At 43.9% G+C, this 26,959-nt stretch overlaps 1 protein-coding gene across 11 annotated transcripts in view; it reads left to right on the top strand.

The window, feature by feature from the left end:
- The window catches only part of LOC121868535 (single-stranded DNA-binding protein 3-like), a 136,519-nt gene that overhangs the window by 41,469 nt on the left and 68,091 nt on the right, over positions 1 to 26,959 (top strand). For 9 of the 11 annotated variants that reach the window (XR_006089414.1, XR_006089415.1, XM_042369236.1 and 6 more), the window contains exons 4-6: positions 1,423 to 1,507; positions 5,629 to 5,670; positions 24,110 to 24,148. Coding sequence is in view for 9 of the 11 variants with exons in the window: in XM_042369236.1 (XP_042225170.1) it covers positions 1,423 to 1,507; positions 5,629 to 5,670; positions 24,110 to 24,148 (166 nt within the window). In the remaining 2 variants the exon portion in view is untranslated. The remainder of the gene's footprint in view (positions 1 to 1,422; positions 1,508 to 5,628; positions 5,671 to 24,109; positions 24,149 to 26,959) is intronic. The other 2 variants (XM_042369239.1, XM_042369231.1) reach the window with 1 other exon arrangement.

Genomic DNA, 26,959 nt, shown 5'->3' with positions numbered 1-26,959 from the left:
GTAGATGAGAAATATTTACCTGTCGTTCTCACTCATGCACGACCTAATTATCTTATCTCTCTCTTCTCTCCTTCCTCCTACCTCCTCTTCTCTCTCTCTCTCTGTTTATCCACCTGTCTGTCTAACTCTCCGTCCCCCGTCTGTCTGTCTTAACTCTGCCCGTCTACCGCCTGGGCTGGCAAATAATAAAGATGTGATGAGTCATTGTCGGAGTGGGTGTCTTGGCCCCTCTCTACGTGACAGGTCTTGGGGTCATGAGGGTGAGAGGGAGGTGGGAAGGGAGGGAAGGGGAGAGGGAGGTCAGAGTGAGAGGGAGGCTGAGTGAGTGAGAAGGCTGAGTGAGTGGGAAGGTTGAGTGGGTGGAAAGGATGAGTGAGTGGGAAGGTTGAGTGAGTGGGAAAGATGAGTGAGTGGGAAGGTTGAGTGAGTGGGAAGGTTGAGTGAGTGGAAAGGTTGAGTGAGTGGGTAGGATGAGTGAGTGGGAAGGATGAGTGAGTGGGAAGGTCGAGTGAGTGGGAAGGCTGAGTGAGTGGGAAGGTTGAGTGAGTGGGAAGGATGAGTGAGTGGGAGAGAGAGATCACTGTGTATGCTCGTGTTGAAGTCACCAGCCTTCCTACCACCACTACCACCAACCACGATGGACCACTACCACCACCACCACCCACTACCACCATCCACCACCACCACCCACTACCACCATCTCCCACTACCACCACCACCACCAACTACCACCATCCACCACCACTAACCACAACCATCATCCATCACCACTTGTAGTAGCTCGACCTAGGAGGAGGTGGGGGGGGGTTAGTGGTCGTGTCGCGCAGTGTCGTTTACATCGTGTTAATGGCAGTGTCGTCACCTGCTGTATGACAAGGTAGTGGTGGTGACTTGCATTATGGTCACCTATGTGGTTGAGAGTACGTCGATCTCACAACGTAGTTACAACATGCACTCAGAACGTGTATACAATCTCTCTCTCTCTCTCTCTCTCTCTCTCTCTCTCTCTCATTTACTATAAGAATATAGCCATTATTTATATTAGGATAAGAAAGGTCACATTAATAATACATACATACATACATACATACATACATACATACATACATACATACATACATACATGCGTTTAGGTGTGTGGTTTTAGGTATGAATGAAGCGTTTTAAAAGTTTGTTTGTCTTGGTTTAACTGTTTTATTACAATATCTAAAAATGTGCTTCAATGTTTTTTTGAAGACATGTTTATATTCTAAAATGTATTTGTTTGTTTCAGTGTTTCAGTAATAAGAAAAGTTTCAAATGCTGTAGAAATGACTTGGTTTTCATTGTTTTTATTTTATAGGACATGTTAATTAATGTTCTTGTTTTAAGGCGTGTGTTTGTTTGTTTCCATGACGCTAAGGTTTGGTTTATTTGTTTCAGTGTGTTCTGGGACCTGTATTGTGCGGCACCGGAGAGGCGGGACACGTGTGAACACTCGAGTGAAGCCAAAGCCTTCCACGACTATGTAAGTATTGTGTTGTAGTTGTTGTTATTATTATTATTATTATTGTTGTTTTTGTTGTAGTTATTGTTATTATTTTTGTTTTATTGTTATTGTTTTTTGTTATTGTTATTGTTTTGTTAATTTTTATTGTAGTTTTGTTATTGTTGGCGTTATTGCTGTTGATGTTGTTGATGTGTATCTACTGCAGTGTAAGGTGTAAGCGCCTCCTGATTACTACCATAGTACTACCTTGATTACTGTCGAGTACTTCCTGCTGATAAACTTGATCTCGGGTACAAGGTTGAGTACGATGACTTTACCCATGGAGTACAGTCTCATCGTACTCAAGGGGTTAAGTCATATTACTCAAGGTTGTAAGATTAGGAGTTAGTCAGGTTAAGTTAGGTAAGAGGTGGGTTAGGTTAGGTTAGGTACAGGGAAGGTTAAGTTATAATGCCTTAACCTCTTAGAGTCAGTGATACATTGTGTCTCACCTGATGATAATATTACCCGCTCTCCTACCCTCCTCTCTCACCCCTCAACCCCCCTACTTCCTCCCCCCCCCACCACCACCACCTCACTACCCCTCTCTCCCCTACTTGGGTCCTTTCTCCCTCACCTCTCCCCTCCACTCCCTTCCTACCTGCCCATCTTAGCCAACTCCACCTTCAGGTAAGTTAATTAAATGAACCAGGTTAGAGTATCCCTCTCCTCCCTTCCCTCTCTCCCTCACCCTCTCCTCCCCTTCCCTCTCTCCCCTCCCTCTCTCCCCCTCACCTTCCCTCTCCTCCTTCCCTCTCTCCCCTCCCCTTCCCTCTCTCCCTCACCTTCTCTCCACTCTTTCTCTCTCCCTTTCTTCCTCCCTCTCTTAATGGAGCCAGGTAAGTATTCCCTCCTCCTCTCTTCCCTCCCTCCTCCTCCCCCCTCCTCCCCTCTCCCCATATGCATAGAGGTGGCAGGGGGGAGTGAGAGAGACACGTGTGATCGCGGCCTTGAGATGAACAGGTGTTAAGTGGCGTCCCGACATCAACTTGCCCAGGTGGTCCTGTGTTTACACGATCAGCTGTGGCCCTGCTGGTGTTGCCCTCTCGATGGGTTGGTAATTTATCGCTTACCTCCTTTACCTTACCTCCCCTCTCCCCTCCTTCCCTCCCCTCGCCCCCTTGTGTGTGTTGTGGTGATTGGTTGTGATTGGGGCCCTGGTTGGTGGTGGTGTTAGTGTTCGCGTGGTTGTTAGGTGTTTGTTGTATCACGTGGTTGTTTACTAGTTTATTATTGTTCGTGATTGCCAGGAAAGTGCCACGAGTGTCAGTTAAGTTTCATGAGTGTCAGGAAAGTGTCATGACTGCTAAGAAAGTCTCAAGGAAGTACCAGGAAATAGCCAAGACAACATAAGATGAGTACCCAGGCATTACTCGTTCATGCTGGGAGTTACCAACACTTATTGAGGGGTAATGAGCCGAGGGAAGTGACCGGGAAATAAAATGGTTCCAGTGTTGGTATATTTTGCGGGAAATTACGTCAGTTTGGCCTTTTTTAGTTTGGTGGGGAAATTACGTCAGTTTGGCCTTTTTTTAGTTCGGTGGGAATTTACGTCAGTTTGGCCTTTTTTTTAGTTTGGTGGGAATTTACGTACATTTTGCGGGAAATTGCGTCATAGGACTGATGACTATTAACTTGGTTATTATTATTTTAGGGAAATGACGTCAATTCAACAACTCTTTTATTTTTAGTTTTTTATTTATATATTTATATATTTTTTAGTTTTTTGGGGAATAACATCATTAAGAGATATCAACTTTGTTATATTTTTGGGGACCGGATCTGCCGTCAGTTGCGCAATGTTAACTTGTTTTTTTGTGGGAAATTTATCACTTGTAACCAGATTTTTGGCGGGGAGGTATGTAAACAAGATGTGGAATGACGTGTTTTGTTTTGATTATCTTGGGTTGTGAGAGAGAGAGAGAGAGAGAGAGAGAGAGAGTCTAATAACCCGCCCACTTGCCTCCTCTCTCTCCTTCCCCCCTTCCCTCTCTCCTTCCCCCCTTCCCTCCCTCCTTCTCTCCCTCCTTTCCACCCACCCACCCACGATCCTGCAGGACACGGTGGACACTTGTGGGTACTATATTGGGACACGGGGTGGTAGGACATGGCACGGTGGATACGGCCTTGATAGACGTGTTAGGTGTGTCTGGTTCTTTAAATGTCATGAGAAATGTCAATCTTCGGCATTTACGACACACACACACACACACACACACACACACACACACACACACACACAATATATATATATATTTGAGATTTGTTAACTCCTTTCTACGTCTTGGGGTTGTTCATGTTTTTCACTGTTTTTTTTTTTGTTTGGGGTGTGTTTTGTTTGGTTAAGTGGTGTGTCTGTGTCCTGTGTGTGTGTGTGTGTGTGTGTGTGTGTGTGTGTGTGTGTGTGTTTGTATAATTTTTTTGTTTGTATAGGGAGTGTATTTATGTAGAAGGTGTGTTTGTTTTTAGGTATGTGGGGGTGTTTGTGTGTGTGTGATTTTTTGTTTGTATGTACAGTGAGGAGTGTGTGGGGTGTGTTTGTTTGAGGTGCTATGTGTGTGTGTGGGGGGGTGTTTGTGTGTGTATGATTTTTTGTATGAGAGTGTGTAGGATGAGCTGTGTTGTTTTAGAGTTGGTGTGTGGGGTGTTTGTATGTATGATGAGTGTGTGTATGTGGGGTGTGTTTGTTTGAGACAAGTGTGTGTGTGAGGGTGTTTTTGTGTGTGTGAAGAGTATGTATGTGTGTTGTGTGTTTGTTTGAGAGTTTGTGTGCGTGTAAGAGTGTGTTGTATGTGTGTGTGTATATATGTATGTATTCACGAGTATGTGTCTGTCCGTGTGTGAGAAAGAGAGAGATGGAGAGCTAGTAATTGTGTGTGTATGTGTTTTTGCATGTATGTATATCCGTATGTCTGTCTTCATGTATAACCGTGTATGTTTATATAATACGCACATAAATACACACACACAGACGAACAAAAAATCTACATAACTCTATGGTCGTATCAGTCCCCATTTCACTTTCTATAAATACAGTTAATCAGCCACTTAATGTGCCCTACAGTTAACCTACATCCAGTTAATACCAGTTAATGAGTGTATGATAATCCTGAGGGAAGTTCACAGTCAGTTTAGATGTTGAATTGTGACTGGATGGGTTTTGTCGAGTGTTGGGAACAGTTTGATGTACCAGTTACAGTTCTCAGTCACTTCAGTATTTAAACAGTCGTATTATTGTCCAGTTAAACAGTTACAAAGGCAGTTATCATTCATTTTGACAGTCACTTTTAGCTGCCAGTCATTTAAGCACTCAGATCGTCAAACAACAGTCCTTTAGCACATACAGACAGTTCATAATGACTGTGTGCGTGTAGAGGGAGCCAGCCAGTCACCTACAGGACCAGAAGCAGGGGGGGGGGGATATAAAAACACACACACACACACACACACACACACACAAGACAAACAGTTTTCCTTTACTTACTGTACACTGTTGTTGGTAATCTGCCACCCTAACCTAACCTATGCTGCCTCCTGTTATGGTCGACCTTGTAGAGAGAAGCTAGAATCCGTCCGTTCGTCTGAAAGTTGTCAACACGCTAACTTGGTCAAAGAGCCACGAATTTTCACCTTACCTTACCTAACCAAACTCGGTATATAGATTTAACACAACAGTATCTCAGGCGAGTTTGGTAATGGGTATTTTGTGTCGTTACTGCACAGAGTTATGGTCTCTGGGAGTGTGTTATGGGGGGGGGGGAGCCAGATCACCTGTAGCGACCATGGTGTGTGTGCCTGTGTTTGTAAGTCGGCGAAAATTTGTTTGTGTTTCATGGGTAATATTAATTTTTTTTGTGATGTTTTTGTCATTCCCAGTTTGCTTGTTATTATTATTATTATTATTATTATTATTATTATTATTATTATTATTATTATTGGTGGTATTATTATAGTTGTCGTTATTGTTATTGTTGCTGTTATTATTAGTATTAGTATTAGTATATTCATTATTATTATTGTTATTGTTGTTGTTATTCGTAGTTGTAGTATTAGTATATTCATTGTTATTATTGTTATTAATTATCTCGTTTCTCTTGCAGGGATTTGTAAACTCAGGCTATGGAGTCAACGGTATAGCTCATGTAAGTACCAACTACCTAATGACCTTGTTTACTGGGCCCTTAATTTAATGACCTTATCTGTTACTCTCCCAGTTCCTTCGGCATATATATATATGTTGGGCGGGGGTATATATACACTGTATTATTACCCCTGTGTCTGTCTGTGGGGGGAGGGGGTGAATTTTAGCGGTTGGTTTTGTTCTTGGTGTGTGTCTCTGTCTCGTGTTTAATCTCTATTCGACCGCAGAGTAAGGAGAGGAGAGAGAAGGAGAGTGTAAGAGGAAGATAGAAATATAGAGAGAGAAGAGCAGAGGAAGGAGAGAAAGAGAGACAGTGAGGGAGAGTGGAAAAAAAAAACAGGGGAGGGAGAGGGAGGGAGGGAGAGGAGGGGGCAGGGAGTTGTGTTGTGAGGTCCAGCACCTGGGGAACAGGTTGGGTGTTCTTGTACCCTGGCAGGCCAGGGTCAACACCCCAGGGAAGGAGGGAGGGGGGGCGATGTAAGTAGGAGGGGGGGGCGTAGGGTGGGGGAGGGAAGGAGTGGGGTGAGATAGGGGGAGGGGGCCTAGAGAGGGGGTGACAGTAGCTGCTGTTCCCAGGGTCACGTGGGGGAGTGGAGGGGCAGGGGGGGTAAGAGGTGGAGGAGAGGTGGTAAGGGTCGAGATGGAGGAGGGAGGAAAAGGTGGAGAGGGGTGATGGAGAGGCCGGGGGTCGAAGGAAGTGGGAGGAGGGGAGGGAGGGGTGATGGTGGTTGAAGAGGGGATGGTGGAGGAAGAGGAGGGAGGGGGTAGGGAAAAGGAATGAAGGAGAGAGAGGGCCCTACCAGCACACAGGAGGTCCCTTCACCTGTCCACCTCACCTGAAGGCCAGGCCTTGGGCAGGTGAGCCTTGAACCAGGGGTACCGCACACGTATAGTAACTGCAGGAAAGGAGGAAAACTACACCAATAATTAAATCAGGAATAACATAATAACTGGCGATAATTACGACGATGATAATAATTGTAATGATTATTTATACAGAGATCCTGCATAATATAAAAGGATTATTCTGATGACGAAGATGATGATGATGATGATGATGATGATGATGATGATGATGATGATGATGATGACGATGATGATGATGACGAAGATGATGATGATGATGGTGATGATGTTGATGATGATGATGAAATTACGATGGTGATGATGTTGATGATGATGGTAATAGTAGTAATAAATAATAATAATTTGTTAGGAAGTCTCCGTTATGTACAGTAGGTCTTTGAACGTAATGATAGGTAGAACAGTGTGTGTGGGTAGGTGGTGTGGGTGGGATAATGTCTCTGGATGTGGGTGGGTGTATAAGTGGGAGGAGGGATGGTTGGGTGGGGTGGGAAGGAGTGGGAGTGTATGTGGGTGGGATATTGTGTATGGATGAGGTGCAGGGCGTGGGGGGGGTGTTTAGTGACCTGGTAACAAAGGGGGGTGAGTCAGGTCAGGCGAAACCCCATGGGTAACAAGGCCTCTTCCCCCTCCCCTTCCCTCCCCTAATCCCCCCCCCTCTCTCCTACTGATGCCCTCTCTACCCCCTTCACCTTCTCTTCCCTCCCTTCTCCCCTTCTCCCTCCCCCTTCTCCCCCCGTACCTCAAGGGTAGATTAGATTCGGTTAATTTAGCGTAGGTTAAATTAGGTCAAGTTAGATCAAGTTGCGTTAGGTTAGGTCAGGCTTGGTTAAGTTAGATTTGGCTTAGGTTAAATTAGATTAGGTTAGGGTTAGATTAGGTTAAATTTGGCTTAGATTAGATTAGTGCAATAGAGAATTAAACCCAGGGAACTAACTCACGCTGCCGTACACAACACATTGCCAATAAGTGAGAACAAACGCGGCTATATACTGTACACCAGGGAATTAAATATACGGAAGTAGATACGATGGTCCACTACAGCACTCTGAAATAGACCTAGGTTGGGTTAGGTTAGGTTCGGGTAAGTTAGTGTGGGTTATGGTTAGGTTAGGATTAGATTGAGGTTAGGTTAAATTGATGTTGAATTAAGATTGGGTTATATTTGGTTTGGGGTTAGGTTAGGATTAAGTTAGGTTGAGTTAGGTTAGGATTAAGTTAGGTTGAGTTAGGTTAGGTTAAGATTAAGTTAGGTTGAGTTGGGTTAGGTTAGGTGAGGTAAGCTTATTGTTATTTCTTATCGTCTCCAGGTATGTCGTTATCGCCAAATTAATTAGATTAGCTCTCCTGGTTTGTGCTTTAGGTCAATTAATTATCGATTCACTGATTACATAAACTAATCGATTATTTGTAGTTAATCATGAGGTGAAATAAGCTGGGCTGGTGATTCTCCAGGTGTGCCAAGGGACAGGTGGTCAGTCTTATCTCAGGTACTACGGTGTTTGTCATTAAGTTCACCTGTTAATTACCTTATCCGGTGTAAATGATTCGACTCTTGCAGGTGTGTATCTATCTATCTATCTGTCTGTCTGTCTGTCTGTCACTCTCACTGTCAGTATGTGTACATGTGCATATTTATAGACCTTAAGACAGTAAAAACGTGCATGTGTGTCTGTCATTCAGTGGTGATAGATGTGGCACCACTGGGCGGGTCACTACTGGTGTTGACGTGGCACCACTGCTTTCTTGCCTGGCCTTGCCTCGCTACCACACACACACACACACACACACTATCTCGGTGGTGGATAAATTAAGCGATTATCTAAGTGGATTTATTGTTATTCTGTGGATAATAAGGGTGGATTTGTGGATAGTGTGAGGGATTATCTTTAAAGGATAATCTGTTAAATAGATTACTTGTGAGGTGGATGAAATGGATTTCTAGTTTATTGGATTACCTGGGCGGATTTATTTGTTCGATGCAATACATATTTCTTAGATTAACTTGGGATGGATTTTTAACAGTGACGGGTTTAAGGGAGATTTATACCCGCTTGATGGATTAACTAAGAGTAATTTTTCTAGTGTTTTTTTTTGGGGGGGGGGGATTAATGGGCATAGGGACGAATATAAACAGGTGAATTAATGAGTGGGAGGAGGAGAGGATTTATGAAGCGATTACCCATACTTGGATTACCTGGGATGTTGGCGGGGTGTAGGAGTATGGGTGGGTGTTGGAGGAGGGTGTAGAGGTGGTCTGGGGAGGGTGTTGGAGGAGGGTGTAGAGGTGGTCTGGGGGGAGGGAGGAGTAGGAGGTGAGGGGTGTTGGAGGGAAGGGGGTGTAGAGGTGGTCTGGGAGGTGAGGGGGTGTAGGGTGGTCTGGGAGGTGAGAGTGTAGAATTGGTCTTGGGAGGTGAGGGTGTAGAATTGGTCTGGGGGAGGTGGGGGTGAGGTGGTCTGGGGGGAGGTGAGGGGTGTAGAGGTGGTCTGGGGGAGGGTGGGGAGTAAGGATAGAAGACCTGGGGGTAGTAATGGCCGGGGGGGTAGGGTCAGGCCAGGACCTCCCCAGCCTGGCGCGTCATGCAGTCTGCATAACCCTTCAACCTCCAGCACCGTGGAGTGCTTGGCCAGAGTAGCAATTCCCACCTCCGCCCCTATTCCACGCCCGCCAATCCCACCCACCAACCCCCCACCCCATCCCGCCCATCCAACCGCCCACCTGCCCCGCCCGCTGAAGCACACAGAGGCTGGGTTGACCTACCTGAACTAAAACATCCGTGGGGGGGGGCTCCTCTCTACCACCCACATCTCTCCTCTTTTCTAACCTTGCCTCCTACTCTCGACACCTTCCCTCTCTCTCTCTCCCCTCTCCCATATTCTATCCCGCTATTGTTCCTCTCATCTCCTCCTCCTCTCCTATTCCCTCCCTTCCTCCCTCCACCCTCTCCTCTCCCTCCACCCCCTCTTTTCTGGCCACCCACACCCTCACCTCTGTATGAGAGAGAGAGAGAGAGAGAGGGGTATTCGATAGATAAAAAAGAGAGATAGAGTAAACGATAAAAACAGATAAGACAAAACAGGAGATAAGATAGAGAGAGAATGTACGCTATTTTTATCACGATAAGAACACCTGATAACACCTGTCCAATGATCCCCTCACCTGAGAGAGTCAATCTGAAACTAACATCAATACACTAATGATAAACAATAAATAGAAGGACCAGGTGAGCATTGAGATGTCTGCCTGTACACCTGAAAACGTTGGTTAATTACAGGTAAGGTTTTGGGTGTGTGTGTGTGTGTGTGTGTGGGGACGAGTTCTCTCAGCACCCATGTCCGTCTCCCTCCCCCCCTATCTTTATGACCCGTTAAGGGGGGGGGGTGAGGGAAGAGAGTGTAGTAAGGATTCATGGAGAGAGGAAGGGAGGGGGAGAGGAAGGGAGGGAGGGAGAAAGGATACAATAGGGAGACAAAGCGAGGAAGGGAGAGCAGGAAGACAAGAGAGAGAGAGGGTAGAAAAGGGAGGGTAAAAAGGTAGGTATGTATTGAGAGCTCAGGTGAGATATTGACGAAGGGAGAAGTAGGTAGGGGTTCGATAAGGGAGAGAGGGAGGAAGAAACACTGAGGTAGGAATATTGGCCAGTAAGGGAGAATAGGGAGTGTAGGTAGGGCAACAAGGGAGGGAGAGAGATTAGATATGGAAGGAGGGACTGAGGGTAAGGAAGAATAGGGGGAGGGAGAGTAGGGAAGTGAGAATTGGAGTGAGAGTAGGTAGGTAGGGCAGTAAGGGAGAATAGGGAGATAGAGAGAGGGTGACTACTGAAATACCCTGGTGTCCGGTTCTGTCAACACCTCTCCTCCCCCTCCCCCTTCCCCCCTCAAACTTTATTTCGCCCGTGCTGGAGAACGTCTGCGCCCGCTCACACGCTCACACCAAAAACAGAAATCATGAAGAGTCGGGGTTTTGTAGTTGGTCGATTTTCGAATTTTCTACTTTTCTCCCTCTCTCTCCCTCTCTCTCCCTCTCTCTCCCTCTCTCTTTCTCTCTCTCTCAATCAATCCCTGGAACCTAACCTAACCAAAACGGACTTGGGGGGGGGGGATGTTTGTCCTGGTAGAACTTTGGTGTGTGTGTGTGTTTTTGGTCTGAAGTTAGCGATAGAGTAAGTGATGTGTGTATTTTTTGGTGGAGAGAGAGAGTCCCTTTGTGTTGTGTTATAATTTTTGGGTATGTATGTATGTATCTGTTTGTATGTATGTATCTATCTGTCTGTGTGTGTATAATTAGCTTATCCCTAGTTATACATACGTTGTAAAGTAATTGTGTGTCTGTGTGTGTGTCAGCCTCCCCACCAGGACACAGACACATTTTAAGAAACACGTGTCCGGAATATGTATCTCACCACCTAACCTGACCAGAGAGTCAAGTCCCTGTCTCTGTGTGTCTCAAAGGTCAGGGGTCACAGCTGAAGTCTAGAGGTCACAATGGTGCTAATGGTGCCCTGTGGATTACCTGTTTAAAGGGGCGGTAATTAATTGGGGGGGGGAGGGCATTTATTTAACCTGAGTTTTTTTTCATTATTTTTTTTTAGATTTTTTTCGGAATTTTTTTATTTTTTTGTTCAATTTTGGATTTATTTTTAAGTTATTTGTTTATGTTTTGTTGTTTGTTTATTAAAGGTGAGCGAATTGTGCAGGTATTGTTGTTGTTGTTGTTGTTGTTGTTTGTCTGAGGTGAAAGAAGTATAGGTTTACCCATGCCTACACCTCGTCCCTCCCTTCCTTCACCCCATCCTCCCTTCCTTCACCCTCATCCCCCCTTCCTTCACCCCCATCCTCCCCCTCACCCCCTCTCTCTTCAACCCCTTACCTTTCCTTCACCCCCCCCTCCAAGCGAATGACGCGTTCCCCTTTTTACGACTGGGAGGGTGATGAAAAAATGAAAACTTTCAGCACTAGCGTTAGTTGGACCACGTTGGTCTCTATGGTTGTACCTAGACTAGTCAAAGCCTGGCGAACGTGCGCTTGGGTGGAATTGTTTGTGTTGTAGAATTGATGGGGAAATACACATTTTTATACACATTTTGCACACACACACACACACCCACACACACACACTGTAGACCAAGGGGGAACAGTAGAAGTTTAACAGACACACAAAAGACAAGTCATAGAAAAGGATGTCCTCCATCGATGCAAAAATAACTTAATGCAACCGGCCAGAGATTTGCTGAAACTGCTAGGTACACTGTATAACGGCTAGGTACACTGTATAACGGCTAGGTACACTATAACGGCTAGGTACACTATAACTGCTAGGTACACTGTATAACGGCTAGGTACACTATAACTGCTAGGTACACTGTATAACTGCTAGGTACACTGTATAACGGCTAGGTACACTATAACGGCTAGGTACCCTGTGTAACGGCTAGAAACACTTTATAACGGCTAGAAACACTGTAGTATAATGGCTAGGAACACTTGAAACAATCTACTGATGTACAACTAGGAAGCATACTGAAACACAACCCTGAAACAAAGCCCTGAAACAATACCTGGAAAAACACTGAAATACAACCCTGAAACACGACCCTGGGGTTAAGTCCAGGATGACTGATTGAAAATAGCGTTCTTTATAATTCACGTCAAGGCTGCAATATTATTCACGGAAGCAAGAGCCGTTAGTTGAGGTGAAGCCAGACTGTGGTAATTGTTACAGCCAAGAATGAAGGAAAAACGAGAGAAGACTGGATGGTAGTTGGGTGTAATGGGATGAGAATAAAAACAATACAGGGAAACTTCTATTTAACGGACTATATAGAGTGGGAAATCCGTTCTATAGAGGGTCCGTTATATGTGAAATATCAATTTAATAAAGTATATGGAGAGGAGTTTGTTATATCGAGGGTCTGTTACTTGTGAAATTCTCTCTAACGAATTATATAGAGATGAAAGTACGTTATATCGAGGGTCCGTTAGATGTGAGACCTCCATGTAACGGATTATATGGAGAGAGAAGTCCGGTATATAGAGGGTTCACTGTATAGACAATAACAAAAAAGAAAAAATGGTAAAAAAAATATCCTTCCGTTGATTAAAAAAAAGTAAAATGAAACAAAAAAAAGTTCTTGAAATCTAAAATGTCGGGTCTTTAAAATTCAGTCTGAAATTCTCTCATAAAAATGGAAGGATGAAACTCTGGTGGCCGGATGACTGGTGGTGTCCGGATGACTGGTGGTGTCCGGATGACTGGTGGTGTACGGATGACTGGTGGTGTACGGATGACTGGTGGTGTACGGATGACTTGGTGGTGTACGGATGACTTGGTGGTGTACGGATGACAAGTGGTGTCCGGATAAATGGTGGTGTCCGGATGACTGGTGGTGTTCGGATGACTGATAGTGTCCGGCTGACTGGTGATGACTGGATGACTGGTGGTGTCCGGATAAATGGTGGTGACCGGATGACTGGTATTGTCCGGATAAGATGAACACTACGGAATCCGGATATAATTTTGGGTTTTTTTTTTGGAACCCTGAAATATTACCTGTAGAATGAATAATGTGTATACCTGTTGAATGATTAATATATGTATACCTATTGAATGAATAATGTATACCTGTGGAAAAGTAACATGCACCTGTAAAATGAATGACGCCTCTGGAGTGAATAATATTTACCTGTTGAATAATTAATAAGTACTGTACCTGAGAGCTTTTATATATTTGAAACTTTGTCTAATGAAAGTGTAAAAAACGAATAGTGCCAGGAATACTGAACCACAAGAATGGTGCCAGGAATACTGAACCACAAGAATGGTGCCAGGAATACTGAACCACAAGAATGGTGCCAGTAATACTGAACCATAGGAATGGTGCCAGGAATACTGAACCACAAGAATGGTGCCAGGAATACTGAACCACAAGAATGGTGCCAGGAATACTGAACCACAAGAATGGTGCCAGGAATACTGAAACACAAGAATAGTGCCAGGAATAATGAAGTTCAAGAATAGTGCCAGGAATATTAAACCTCAAAGAACAGTTTAAACCGGGCTTATTAAGTGTTGGCACAGTGAGGACCGGACATAGTAGTGGCACTGGACATAGCGTGACTGGGCGGTGCCGTGGCGTGACTGGGCCACTGTTAGGGAAAAAAAACAACAGCTCCAGAGTCTTGTTTGGGTTGTATGTTTGTTATCCACTTGTAGGTGCTATTGATTCTGTGTTTGTTTGTGCGTGTGTGTTTATGTATGTATGTATGTATGTATCTATTTTTGTGAATATGTATATGCATCTGTGTGTGTTTGTTTATGTATGTATGTATGTATGTATCTATTTTTGTGACTGTATATGTATCTGTGTGTGTTTGTGTGTCTAAGTGTGAATGTGTGCGTAGGTATGTATGTATAGTTTGTGACTGTATCTATATGTGTGTATTTTTTTAAGAATATGTATTATCTATATGTAAGCATGTATGTGCATGTATCTATGTTTGTGTGTGTATTTTTGTGAATATGTATGTTAGTTCAGGGTCTAATGGGCCTAACCTACCTACCCCCTCCCCCAGCCTACTCACAGCCTACCTTCCCCTCCCCCAGTCTACCTACCCCTCCCCTAGCTTACCTACCCCTTCCCAGCTTACCCTCCCTACCCTCCCCAGCCTACCTCATCCTCCCCCAAACCTACCCCCCCACTACCCCTTCCCCCAGCTCCCCCTCCCCCCAGCTCCCCCTCCCCCAGGCTACAGCGTTACCCGTATGTTGTGTGTTATTCAAGCCAATGAATTATGTACTGTGATGTGATACCAGTTGGCTTTTAACCTCTATTTTCTGGCTGCAGGATTGTGTAGGTAATCTGGTAGTGGTGGTAGTGTTAGTAGTGGTGGTAGTGTTAGTAGTGGTGCTTGGTGTTAGTAGTGGTGCTTGGTGTTAGTAGTGGTGCTTGGTGTTAGTAGTGGTGGTAGTGTTAGTAGTGGTGGTAGTGTTAGTAGTGGTGGTAGTGTTAGTAGTGGTGGTAGTGTTAGTAGTGGTGGTAGTGTTAGTAGTGGTGCTTGGTGTTAGTAGTGGTGGTAGTGTTAAGTAGTGGTGCTTGGTGTTAGTGGTGGTGCTTGGTGTTAGTAGTGGTGCTTGGTGTTATTGGTGGTGCTTGGTGTTAGTGGTGGTAAGGTAGTGTTAGTGGTGTTATTAATTGGTGGTAGTGTTGGTAGTGGTGGTAGTGTTGGTAGTGGTGTTGATGGTGATAAGTGTTGTGATGATGGTTGTGGTGGTAGTAAGTTGTGGTTGATTGTGGGGTGATGACTAAACACACACACACACACACACGTTCAAATAGTGCTGTGGACTGTGTGTGTGTGTGTGTGTGTGTGTGTGTGTGGTTGGTGAGGAAGGTATAGTCACGTCCTGTCCTGTCTTCCTTTTTCTGCTCCTCTTCCTTCCTCCCACCTCCTCTCTCCTTCCTCCACCTCCTCTCTTCCTTCCTCCCACCCTCCTCTCTTCCTTCCTCCCACCCTCCCTTCCTTCCTCCCCACCCCTCCTCTTCCTTCCTCCCACCCTCCTCCTTCCTCCCACCCTCCTCTTCCTTCCCCACCCTCCTCTCTTCCTTCCTCCCACCCTCCTTCTCTTCCTTCCTCCCACCCTCCTCTTTCCTTCCTCCCTCCTCTCTTCCTCTCCTCCCACCCTCCTTCCTTTCCTCCCCCTCCCTCCTCACCTCCTTCCTCTCTCCTTTCTCCCTTCCTCCTCCATGCTTGTATTGGTGCCTGTAAGACCTGTATAAATAACTTGTACACTGAATAAGGTTTTGAAGGGTAAGAGGTACTGTTTAGCTATCCTCTTCCTCTACGTGTGTTCTTCCTCCACTCCTGTTCCACGTGTAAATGAAAGAGTCACGCCGTCCTCCTCCTCCCACGTGTAAGATACAGTCACGCCCTCCTCTTCCTCCTGCACTTGTAAGGGGAAGGAAGGTACAGTACAGTCACACCGGCCTCTTATTATTCTTCCTCCCTCTCCTCCTCCTCCTCCTACCTCCTTCTTCCTCCTCCTCCTCCTCCTCCTCCGAACTCCAGAGAGCGGCTTCGATGCTGCTGCTGCTCTGTTAGTCTCGCCTCAGTGTTTCTCTCGCTTTAGATCACTTCTCTTGTGTTTCGCTCAGCTGACTCCACTGTTCGGTCACACAGCCATTGCTTCGTTTCACGTTTTTAATAGCTCCATACTTGAGGCTTTTTTTTATGTTTACTTAAGGTTAATGCTGTGGGGGGAGGTAGGAGAGAGAGAGAGTTCTAATTGGGGGTAGTTGGTAACACTGGCTGACTGTTGACAATAATTGTTGTTGGTTACGTCCCTACGGCCACTATGCCAAATACTCAATACTGTGTTTAGAATGGTGTATTATACGTGTTTTTGACGGGTATTTTAGGGAATATTTATCGCATCTGGTATTAGTCATAGATTATATTTCTCCCTCCCTCCTCACCTACCTCTCCTCCTACGTAGAGAAATAAGCGACTTGAGGAGGAGTTTCGTGAATCTGGAAATCTGTGTTGATAAGAGAAAACTTGGCAACTTAATAGGACTCCATGCGGTCTGGGATTTAGCGGTGGTTTATTCGCGTACGAGCCGGAACATGTGTTGACCCTGATGAAATTTAGTTCTACGATCTTCACTATAGATGTTGTGAATGTCTTTGGTGTTAATTTATCGTAATAAGTAATGGGGGATGTAGTACAAGTCGAGGCCGCTAGGGGGAAGCGAGATCCAATTTTAGCTCAATGTTTTGTAACTGTGTAGATTAGAAAAATTTCGTATGTGTCTTATTTTCGCGGGGGTGAATGTCTTTTCTTTTTCAGGGTTGTGTCGGCGGGAGAATTGTTTTGTATTATGGTAAATTTGTGGCGCTGCTCCAACTAACACACACACGGACACGGATGGAAATAAAGGAGGAAAAGACGTCTTGGTGTAGAGAGTCGCCAGGCGCATGAATAATACACTATGTGGCAGATATCACAAGAGAAAGGAATCAATATTACTCCTGGAATGGCTGGGGGATCGGTGCACGCAATTATGTGCCTTGTTGATGGTGAACTTTACGTGCATTGTGGAGGGCGCGTGGGGTGACCGTAAGGACCATAATACCGTGACGGGCGGCCTGCTGGAGGAACACACTCAGTATTTAAGGTCACAATGATGGCATATTTATATTTTTTATTACTATTATTATTTACAAGACAAAGATATATAGATAATCAGTATAGCAATATGGCCGACTATATCGTCACTACAGACAGAGAAACATACAAAACACCGCGTTGGAAACACTCACCCGGGAAGAGATAGAGACGAATAATTATGAAACGCCAAACTAACTTGCCGCGAAATGTTGGCGGGGCTGCGGTTGGGAAAAAAAAAAGATGCGTCTCGCGAAATACAGAATCCGCCAAAAAGTGTAACGTGAAATGGTGAAAATACGTTAGTGATAACCAACACCACAACGCCGCCTTATTGAATTTTGTTCTGAAGGTGACTGTCTTGGTGGGCGATAGTTTTAAGTAGAGCACTGAGGTGGTGGTGGTAATAACAGACGTAGTGTAGGGAGGTAGTGAGGGAGGGACCTAGTGTATGGTGTTGGCTGTGCTCCTTGAACCGGCGGCAGCATGGAGGAGGGCCAAACCATATACTTTTTTTCACTGTCCTTTTTGTTTATTTGTGTACCTTTTTCCTTGTGTGTGTGTGTGTGTGTGTGTGGTGGGAGGCCTCACGCTAACGATTTGGGTGGTGATTGTGTTGTACATGTTGTGAACTGGTTGTTAAAACATGTCTTGTGATGTTTTACATGAGTGTTAATCGTGTGTGTGTGTGTGTGTGTGTAATCAAAAAGTAACATCTAAACCATTGCATTGAACCCTGGATCCACACACACACACACACACACACACACACACACACACACACACACACACACACACACACAGTTCTACATAAACTTAATGATTATAACGGCGTGTGTATGTGTGTGTGACATCAACAGAGAGTCACTGAACGTCTGAGTGTATAACTGTTTCAAGTGTATAACTGAGAGTGCGTTTTGCCAGTATTTTTTCCCTTTATTATTCGTGAAATTCCAATTGACTTGATACATGTTCAGAATTCGTTCAAAAATAAGGAGTGAATTATTTTTGTGTTTTGCTTGAAGTGTTAATGATGATAATTTTATATAATCTCAGTTTGTTTCGTCTTGGTTCAATTTGTTTTGCATCAGTTGTATTTTGCTGTGATAATTCATTTGTTTTGGTTTGGCTATGGTTAGGTAGGGTTTGGTTAGATTACGTTTGGTTAGACTCAGTTGGGTTAACCTAGGTTCGGCTTGGCTTGGCTGGGTTTGGTTAGGTCAGGCTTGTCTTGGTTAGGTTAGGTTTGGTTAGTATCGTTAGAAGGAGTTCTATTTGGTTAGGTTAGGTTGTGTCAGCTGATCTATGTTTACTCGATCAGCTGATGAGGACCGGTGACGCTACCCCCCACCCCCTCGGCCAGGTGTGACACACAATAGAAGGTGACGGTGTGGTGTTACCTGTACATAACGGGTGACAGCTGGACGATATTGGGCTGGATCTCTCTCTCTCTCTCTCTCTCTCTCTCTCTCTCTCTCTCGTAGTAGTAGTAGTAGTAGTAGTAGTAGTAGAAATTTTAGTCATATTTGAATAAAACTAGTCAATGAAGTCAATAATTTTCGATTGATTTAATTTTTTTCGTTATTTTCTCATTTCTTATACATTTATTTTACGTGCTATTCTTGTCATTATTCATATATTTCCTTATTCTCGCATTTTTTCTTCGTTTATTTATATATTTATCTGTTTACATCTTCTTGTTTGTTTTTACGACTTTTTGTTTATGATTTACTTTCATTTTCTACGGACAGAAGGGGTGACTCATGTAAAGCCATTCCCCCATTGTGAGTGTCGCATCCCCCCCGTGCCTGCCGAGATCCGACCGAGCCTCCACCTCTATCGTGTCCTGCCTCATGACATCTCCAAAGTTGTAGTTGCAAGTGTGTGTGTGTGTGTGTGTGTGTGTGTGTTAAAAGTTAACAGGACGTATGTGTGTACTGTATATGAATGTATGATATGTGCGTACGTAGTGTATTTTCTTCCACGGGGTGTTCTATACACACATAGAACAGCCACATGAGCCTCGTGTAAACAATTGGAAAACCTAACCTACCACAGCAAAACCTAACCTAGCTTAACCTAACCAACCTAATACAACAAACCCTAACCTAACCAAGTTTAACCTAATCTAGCTTAGTTTAATCTAGCCGAGCTTAGCCTAACACAGCAAAACTTAACCTAACCTTCATTATCAAACCCTGGAAAAAATTATCAGATGTTTGTTCAGTTTATCTATTGGTTGATAAATAAAGATAAGGGAGAGTTATGTTAAGTATGTGTTAAGTGTGTTGTAAGTGTGACTCTAGCCTGGTGTAAAGTATATTATTATTATTATTATTATTATTATTATTATTATTATTATTATTATTATTATATTATTATTATTATTATATTATTTTCAACGTGGAATTTTTAAGATGTGGAAGATTTCAATTGTGGTTGATGGTGGTGGTGTTAGTAGTTGTGGTGGAGTGTTGTGGTAGTTGAATTGTGGTTAGTGGTGAGAATTGTGGTAGTGATAGGGAGTGGTAGTTGTGGTTAGAATCGTGGTAGTGATAGTGAGTGGTAGTTGTTAGTGGTGTGAATTGTGTTCGTTGAATTGTGGTTGGTGGTGAGAATTGTTGTAGGTGAGGTAGTGAGAATTGTGCTAGTGAGCGTTGTAATCTAGTTGTTGCTATGGTAGCGTATTCAAGGTTGGGTCGTGAGGTTGCACACACACACACACACACACACACACACAGGTTGCAAGATTTGTTGTTGCAAGCAGATGAGAGAGACTTTGCTCGTTCACTATACTACCATTACAGGATCTAGAGGACAATATAGGTCAAAAATCTTCTTCCATCAGGGGTCAGATTTTCAGAGGTCAAGAAGAGGTCACATGCTAGGTCAGGTTTCAGATTTTTTTTTCTTCAGATTCATGGGTCAAGTTTTCAGAGGCCAAGATGAGGCCACATGCTAGGTCAGATTCATTGGTTAGGTTTTCAGAGGTCAAGATGGTCACACATGTTAGGTCAGAGGTTAAGTTGAGACCAGCGACCAGCTAATTTGACTAACGTTGGATTCCTGTTGTGGTCATCATCTGCATGTCCTGGTGCGATGGTGGTTGTGGGAGGGGGTAGTAGTTGTGGTAGGGGTAGTAGTAAGGGTAGTGGTAAAGTAGTAGTGGTGGTGGTGGTAGTAGAAGTAATAGTAGTAATGGGGATAATTGTGGTAGATGGTTGTGGCATTGAGTAGTGGTAGTGTTGATATATGTAATGGTGGTGCTGGTAGTAGTGGTAGATGCTGGTGGTAGTAGGTAGATGTGGTGATGTGAGATGGTAGAAACTGTGGTAGTGGTGGTACAGGGTGATGATGGTAGTAGTGGTGGTGGTGATGGTGGAAGTGGTTGCAAGTTCATCACACACAGTCACAACAACCATTATCTCGGACATGACATTTACACACACTGTTGCCTCACCCGACTTGACTGCTCATACTTGTCTTACAGGAGAGAGGAAATAGAGAGAATGGGGGATTTTGGGTGGAGAAATAGGCGCCTAACTTGACCTAACCTAGCCTGACTTTAACCTAACCTAACCTAACCTAGCCTGACTTTAACCTAACCTAATCTAATCTAGAATATAGTATTTTGCTGTAAATCTTGGCACTGATTTTTTTGTGTAATAAATGCTTTTTCTTTTGTAAATCTTTTTTCAGTAATACAAAATATTACTTTTTTCGTATTAATTTAAAACTAATGAATACATGATTTTTCTGAAATAAATAACTAATTTTGGAGGGATTTATTCAACATCAAATAAGTACTTTAAAAATATTTTCGTCTATTTATCTATAAAAAAAATATTTAAAATAATTTTTTTAAACGTAAAAAATCACGTGAAGTTCGTTGTAAAATATAGTCAGTTACAGAGTAGTGATGAAGTAGAATTCGGTTCTTTGTATTTTACTGTATTCAGGATTCTCACGCACAGGAAGTTCAGTAATTTCAAGTATTTTCTGGTTTCAAAGTGTTCTCATTTTTTCTCACTAATGTTGTAAATTTTATTGAGTAATCATACTTGGGGGTTAAAAAAAACGTTGGTTATAAACGTTGGATCGTAGCTTGAACGTTGTCCTGGATAGTGAGATGGGAGGAGGGGGGTGTGGTCACGTGGGCGATCGTTGCCATGACAACCTGGACGGGAGCTGCCAGACGTTGCCACAAGTTGCGAGGTTAAGAGGCGATGTAAGTATAGTCGATAGGATTAATTCTCCTTGAATATCATAAGCATTTAATTATTATCTCATGAATTTACGGTAAAAAATGTATTTGAATGTCGTAAAGGTATTTTTTTTAAAGTGGTAGAGTTTAAAGGTATTATATCGAAAAATGTCTTAACCCCGTTATTGTGAGCGGGTGGCAGAGTTGGAGGAGGTTGCTGCAGTTGTTGTACCGTAATGTCGGTATTTTAGCTTCTCTGGATAACGTCGGGAGATTTTTTTTTTATAGGGAGGGGGGCGTGGGCGAGGCGGGGAGATGTTGGGATGGGAGTGGGCGGTTGGGTGGGTCGAGGGTGGAGGGCGGGAAGCACGTGTTGCGCCCTCCACGTGTTCTCTTCTGTGCTGGCGGCCGAGTGGTGGAGGAGACGACTGGGTGACTGGGCTTCCGTACTGCCATCCACCACCACCCCCCATCTTGCCGCCACCCTACCTTCTCCTACCCCACGCAACACCACCTACCACCACCCTGTCACCACCATCCACCCACTGTGTCCTCTTGTTGACGTCACCCAGTTGCACGCTGAAAACGGACCTATTGCAAGTGACTTCACCACCACTGTGTCGTCAACGTAACACACACTCGTCTGCAATGTATTAATGAATGCCATTTTGTATTAACATTTATTTTGCTTTTTATGGAGTCATATTAATATTTTATTGTGACTAATTTTTGTTGTTTTTTAATGTTATTTTTATTATAATTATTAATGCGACTATTTATTATTGTTATTATTATTATTATTATTATTATTATTATTATTATTGTTATTATTATTATTATTATTATTATTATTATATTTTTTAGATTATCTCAATAACTGCTGGTATTAATGTTGTGTGTGTGTGTGTGTGTGTGTGTGTGTGTGTGTGTGTGTGTGTGTAAAATAATAATAATAATATTAAACGTGTGTGTGTGTGTCTATCTATCTATCTATCTATCTGTTCGTCCTCAGTTCCCCGTAACGACAGAACAGTTTACCACTCGACCTTAACACAGATAAGACGTTTATAAATAGATATAAATAATATATGAATGACGTCACAATAGAGGGGGAATTTCGACCTTAGTGTCTTGATTTGTTGATATTGTAATGTTAGGCTGAAGATAGTGTTATGTTAATGTTGTGATGGCTAGGTTGATTAACTGAAGGAACCTAGCTTAGGATAATTAACCTAACTTAACCTGACATAAGATGCTTACATGATTAACGCAACCTAACCCGATTAAGTTAACCTATCACGCCTTATTATCCCAATTTTGCCTAGTTAACCTAACCAATTTAATATATTTTTAACCTAACCTAACCTTACCTTACCTTACCTTACCTTACCTTACCTTACCTTACCTTATCACTGCTTCGTGTTCCAACTATATCTTACTATCGAACACCAGGCAATGAACTAACACTGGTGTGTGTGTGTGTGTGTGTGTGTGTGAGAGAGATGGTTTCCGCATTTGTGACGCCATTCGTTCGGTTTATCAGTTGGAATTTGTCGTATCAGCAAGGTTGGTGACGGCTACGAGTTGTGTAAGAGTGCGTGGAGGTCAGGAGAGGATTAGGCACCCCAGCTTATTTCACCAGAAGATTAGGCACCCCAGCTTATTTCACCTGGAGATTAAAAGGTTTTCGATTTCGTTATTTCAATTGGGAAGAATTAACGTTATTTAAACCGGATATTACGAATAATTTACGTTATTTAAATGGCGTTATTGTAAAGCAAGAAATATACATAAATTACTTCACCGTTAGCAAACCATTTTAAATACACTAAGTTAACCACGTCTATAGTTAACCACATCTCAACCACGTTTAAGTTAACTAAAACGATCCAGTTATGGGGCATTGTTAGTATTGATGATTAAAGCAAATCACTCTTGTTATCTCTTCAATGAATATTTTATCATAACTTTCAAGAAATTCACCCGCGTGTGTCTTAACCCTGTGTCTGTTATTTACTAAAGATAATAAAGACCTACAACTATACATATTGATGGGTTCCAATGTTATTCCTCCTGGTTGTGAGTCATGTGTGTCTTTCTCCTACTGTACACGCGCAAGACTTCTGAAAGGATGTCAACATTTAAGATGCTTGGGTAATCTATTGTGTTTTAGAACGGTATAATGAGTTCCAATAATCTTTCTCAAGGTACTCTGGATCCCATACTTGCGCCAGACTTCTAAAACGATGCCAACAAGACGAATTTAGTTTCAGGTATTATTTAAATTTACTATATGGGGGAATGTAACTTTTTTTTTAAATGTTATTTGATGGGTTCCAATAATCCTGTTCACCGCCATTCTGTAATCCTCTCTTACTTGCGGAAGTCTTCTGAAAGGGCGTCAATATTAGTTTGTATTTTGCCATGCATTGTCTAGAATAGTCATGAAAGGTTAAATAATCCTTGATAGGGGCCTTGGGTATTCCTCCCTAAATTGAAGTCTTATGAAAAGTTGTCAACATCATGGAACAATTTATGCCATATCATGTTCAGCTGATATATGAACTGCGTATAATGTTCAGCTTTTCATATAAGCAATAGTTATTGTTCATTTCATCTTTTATTTTGTAGATCTGAACAAATTTGTGCCTTTTGAGAAATTAGTTCATATTAGACTCAAGTGAAATTGGTTGTGGTAAATTGTTCCATTGTTCATGTGGGTATCAGGTTGGGATTCATTTATTAGCTGAGTTATTTGTTCTTTTGTTCAGTTATGTTCACGAGGTTACTTTCTCCTGTCCTTGGCGAGGTAACGGTGGAGGCCGACCCCACCTGGCTAACGGTCCCTCACTTCTCTCACTCACTTCTTTCTCACCTCTCACTACTGTCTTGCATCTCACGTTTTTCTCTCCTCACCTCACCTGTCCCTCACTTCACTTCTCACCTCACTACTTAAAATTTGTAGCCTAAAAAACCTAACCTAACCCATTGATCCAACCTAACATAATCAAACCTAACCTAACCCTAAGATAATGATGATAGAGTAGTAATGGTGTTAATTGATGATGATGATGATGCTGTTAATGATGGTGATGATGATATATCCAGGTGAGACATAACTAAGGTGTTGCTGTAGAGGTGAACCATCATAGAGCCGGGTTGTGTAATGGAATATAATTAATACTTTCTCTATTGTTTTTTTTTACAGGTAAGTAGCCAGTCCTGCCCCCAACCTGTACTGCCGGGGGTGAGTACTGCCTGGAGGGAAGTGGAGGGAGGGAGAGGTGGGGGGAGGTAAATGGAGAGAAGGGAAGGAGGAGGGAAGGGAGATGGAGGGAGGGAGGGAAGTGCGAGGTAAGAGGGAGGGAGGGAAGGAAGGAGCAGTGATTACCAGTTCTGATTGGAGGGCTACAAGCTGCCCCAAGTTGAACACACCATTACGATTGGCTGGTCATTCCTAATAGACCCCACTCTAACCTAAGGATTGGGACTAATCTTAATGCATTCCAGTCCTAACCAGACCCCTCTCCCAGCTTAACCCATTCATACTGATTGGGAGTCTAGGCCCCAATCTTTGTGGGGTTATGTTTTTGGGGTCTGTTAGGACTTGGATCTAAAAGGACTTAAGTGACAGTAGATTGTTTTGTTTACTCTCTCTCTTAGGGAGGGGGGTGATGGAGGTGTGGTCTGGGGGGTGGTATGTGTCAGGGAGGGCACTGTGTCACGGGGTCAGGTCACGCTCTCACGCCCACAGTCACGGGGCGGGGCAGGTGACAGGTAGATGCTTGGAGAGAGAGAGAGAGAGAAGATAATAAGAGAATTAAAGAGAGATAATGAGAGAGGAGAGGCGAGGCAAGGAGAGAGAGAGAGAGAGAGGGAGAGAGAGAGAGAGAGAGAGAGAGAGAGAGAGAGAGAGAGAGAGAGAGAGAGAGAGATCAATGACTGATCGTTTGGGACAGGAACACTAATTTACACAGGTGTTAAACCCGACCCACTACCTGTGCCACCACCATCACCCCTACTACCTGTGCCATTAACACCACTTCTGCCACTACCACCACTATTACTACTACCACTGCTACCTTCATCTTTACCATTCTCGATATCCAGACCACATCCCCGCCTACCACACCCCGGACCACACCCCCGTCTGCCACACCCCACCTACCACATCCACACCTTATGCACCCACACCTACCACACAGTGACCACATACAGAATAACAAGTACAAATAGACTACAATACATACTGTACATATATTCAAATACATACATGTAGCAGTATATATATATATATATATATATATATATATATACTCGTCCATAGATTTATACAGCAGTGACTATATTACACACACACACAGGGAACAGTATCAAGCAACAGAAGCCGTGGAGGGAGGGAGGGAGGGGTACAGGTGAACGTCCTAGAGTGCAGCATCGTACTGTTCATAAAGTTCCCACGCCTTCCTTCCCCTTTCTTCACGTCCCCTTCATTCCCTCACTCCCCTTCCCTCCCTCTCGCTCCCCTTCCTCCCCTCACTCCCCTTCCCTCCCTCTCGCTCCCCTTCCCCCTCACGTCTCCTCCTCCTCATCTTCCCACCTCACGTCTCCTTCCTCTCCCATTCTCACGGCCCCGGAAAACCTTGCCACTTGAATCGACTCTCCACTCCCTCCTCCTCCTTCCAATTCTCCTTCCACTCCTCCTCCTCTTCCTCCTCTACCCCTTCCTCCTCACCTCCCCCTCCACTCCACTTCCTCCCTCCCTCCCTCCCTCCCTCCCAATGTAGGACGCTCCCAGTTATGCTTGACTGTATTTACTTGACAGGTACAAGTGAGAGAATTACCTGGCCTACCTGTCTTAAGCTTTCCTACCTGTCTTAAACTCTCCTACCTGGTCTTGATTACAGGTGTGGTGCAGGCATGTTGACAGGTTTGTGGCAGGTGTGCATGGTGACAGAGACTTTTCTCCCCCCCTCTCACCCTGTCTGCTATTGGGTTGACTTCCACAGCGAATCGGCCAATAACGGAGAGGTCAGAACAGTTAGCGTAGCCAATCAGTGAGAGAAGCGAGATAAACCCCCATACCCTCAACCGTCCTCACCTCAACCACCCCCCATCGTCCCCCCACCCTCAACCACCCCCATCGTCCCCCCACCTCAACCACTTCATCGTCCCCACTCTCAACCACCCCTCATCGTCCCCTCACCCTCAACCACCCCCCCATCGTCCCCCCTTCACCCTTCTTTCTTCCAAACCCTCTTCTCTTTACCCCTCCTTTTCTCATTCATCTTCGCCCCTCTTCCCTCCCTCACCCCTCTCCTCACCTCTCCTCTTCCCTCTCCTCACCTCTTCCCTCTCCTCACCTCCTCTTCCCTCCCTCCCTCTTCACGTCTCCTCCCTCCCTACCTCCCCCTGTTCTGCGTGAGGGTTAGAGGGAGGTAAAATTATCGCACCGGAGGCTACTAACTGTTTACAAATACTCGAGGTTAACAAAGGCGCCCAAGTTAACTGTTTACAAAGGCGTCAGGATTTATCTGTTCACAAAGGCGCCCAAATTAACTGTTTACAAAGGCGTCAGGATTTATCTGCTTGCCAAAGGCGTCAGGATTTATCTGTTGCCAAAGGCGCTGTGGATTTATCTGTTTGCCAAAGGCGCTTACGGATTTATCTGTTTACAAAGGCGTCAGGATTTATCTGTGCCAACAAAGGCGCCCAAATTAACTGCTTACAAAGGCGGCAGGATTTATCTTTACAAAGGCGTCAGGATTTATCTGTTTACAAAGGCGTCAGGATTTATCTGTTTACAAAGGCGTCAGGATTTATCTGAAAACGCCAAAGGCGCCCAAGTTAACTGTTTACAAAGGCGTCAGGATTTATCTGTTCACAAAGGCGGCAGGATTTAACTATTTACAAAGGCGCCCAAGTTAACTGTTTACAAAGGCGGCAGGATTTATCTGTTTACAAAGGCGGCAGGATTTATCTGTTTACAAAGGCGTCAGGATTTATCTGTTCACAAAGGCGCCCAAATTAACTGTTTACAAAGGCGTCAGGATTTTTG

Source organism: Homarus americanus, unplaced genomic scaffold (genome assembly GCF_018991925.1).
Source record: "Homarus americanus isolate GMGI-L3 unplaced genomic scaffold, GMGI_Hamer_2.0 scaffold59495, whole genome shotgun sequence".
Lineage (NCBI taxonomy): Eukaryota > Metazoa > Arthropoda > Malacostraca > Decapoda > Nephropidae > Homarus > Homarus americanus.
The sequence above is the reverse complement of the archived record's forward strand: the minus strand, read 5'-3'. Positions and strand labels throughout refer to the sequence as shown.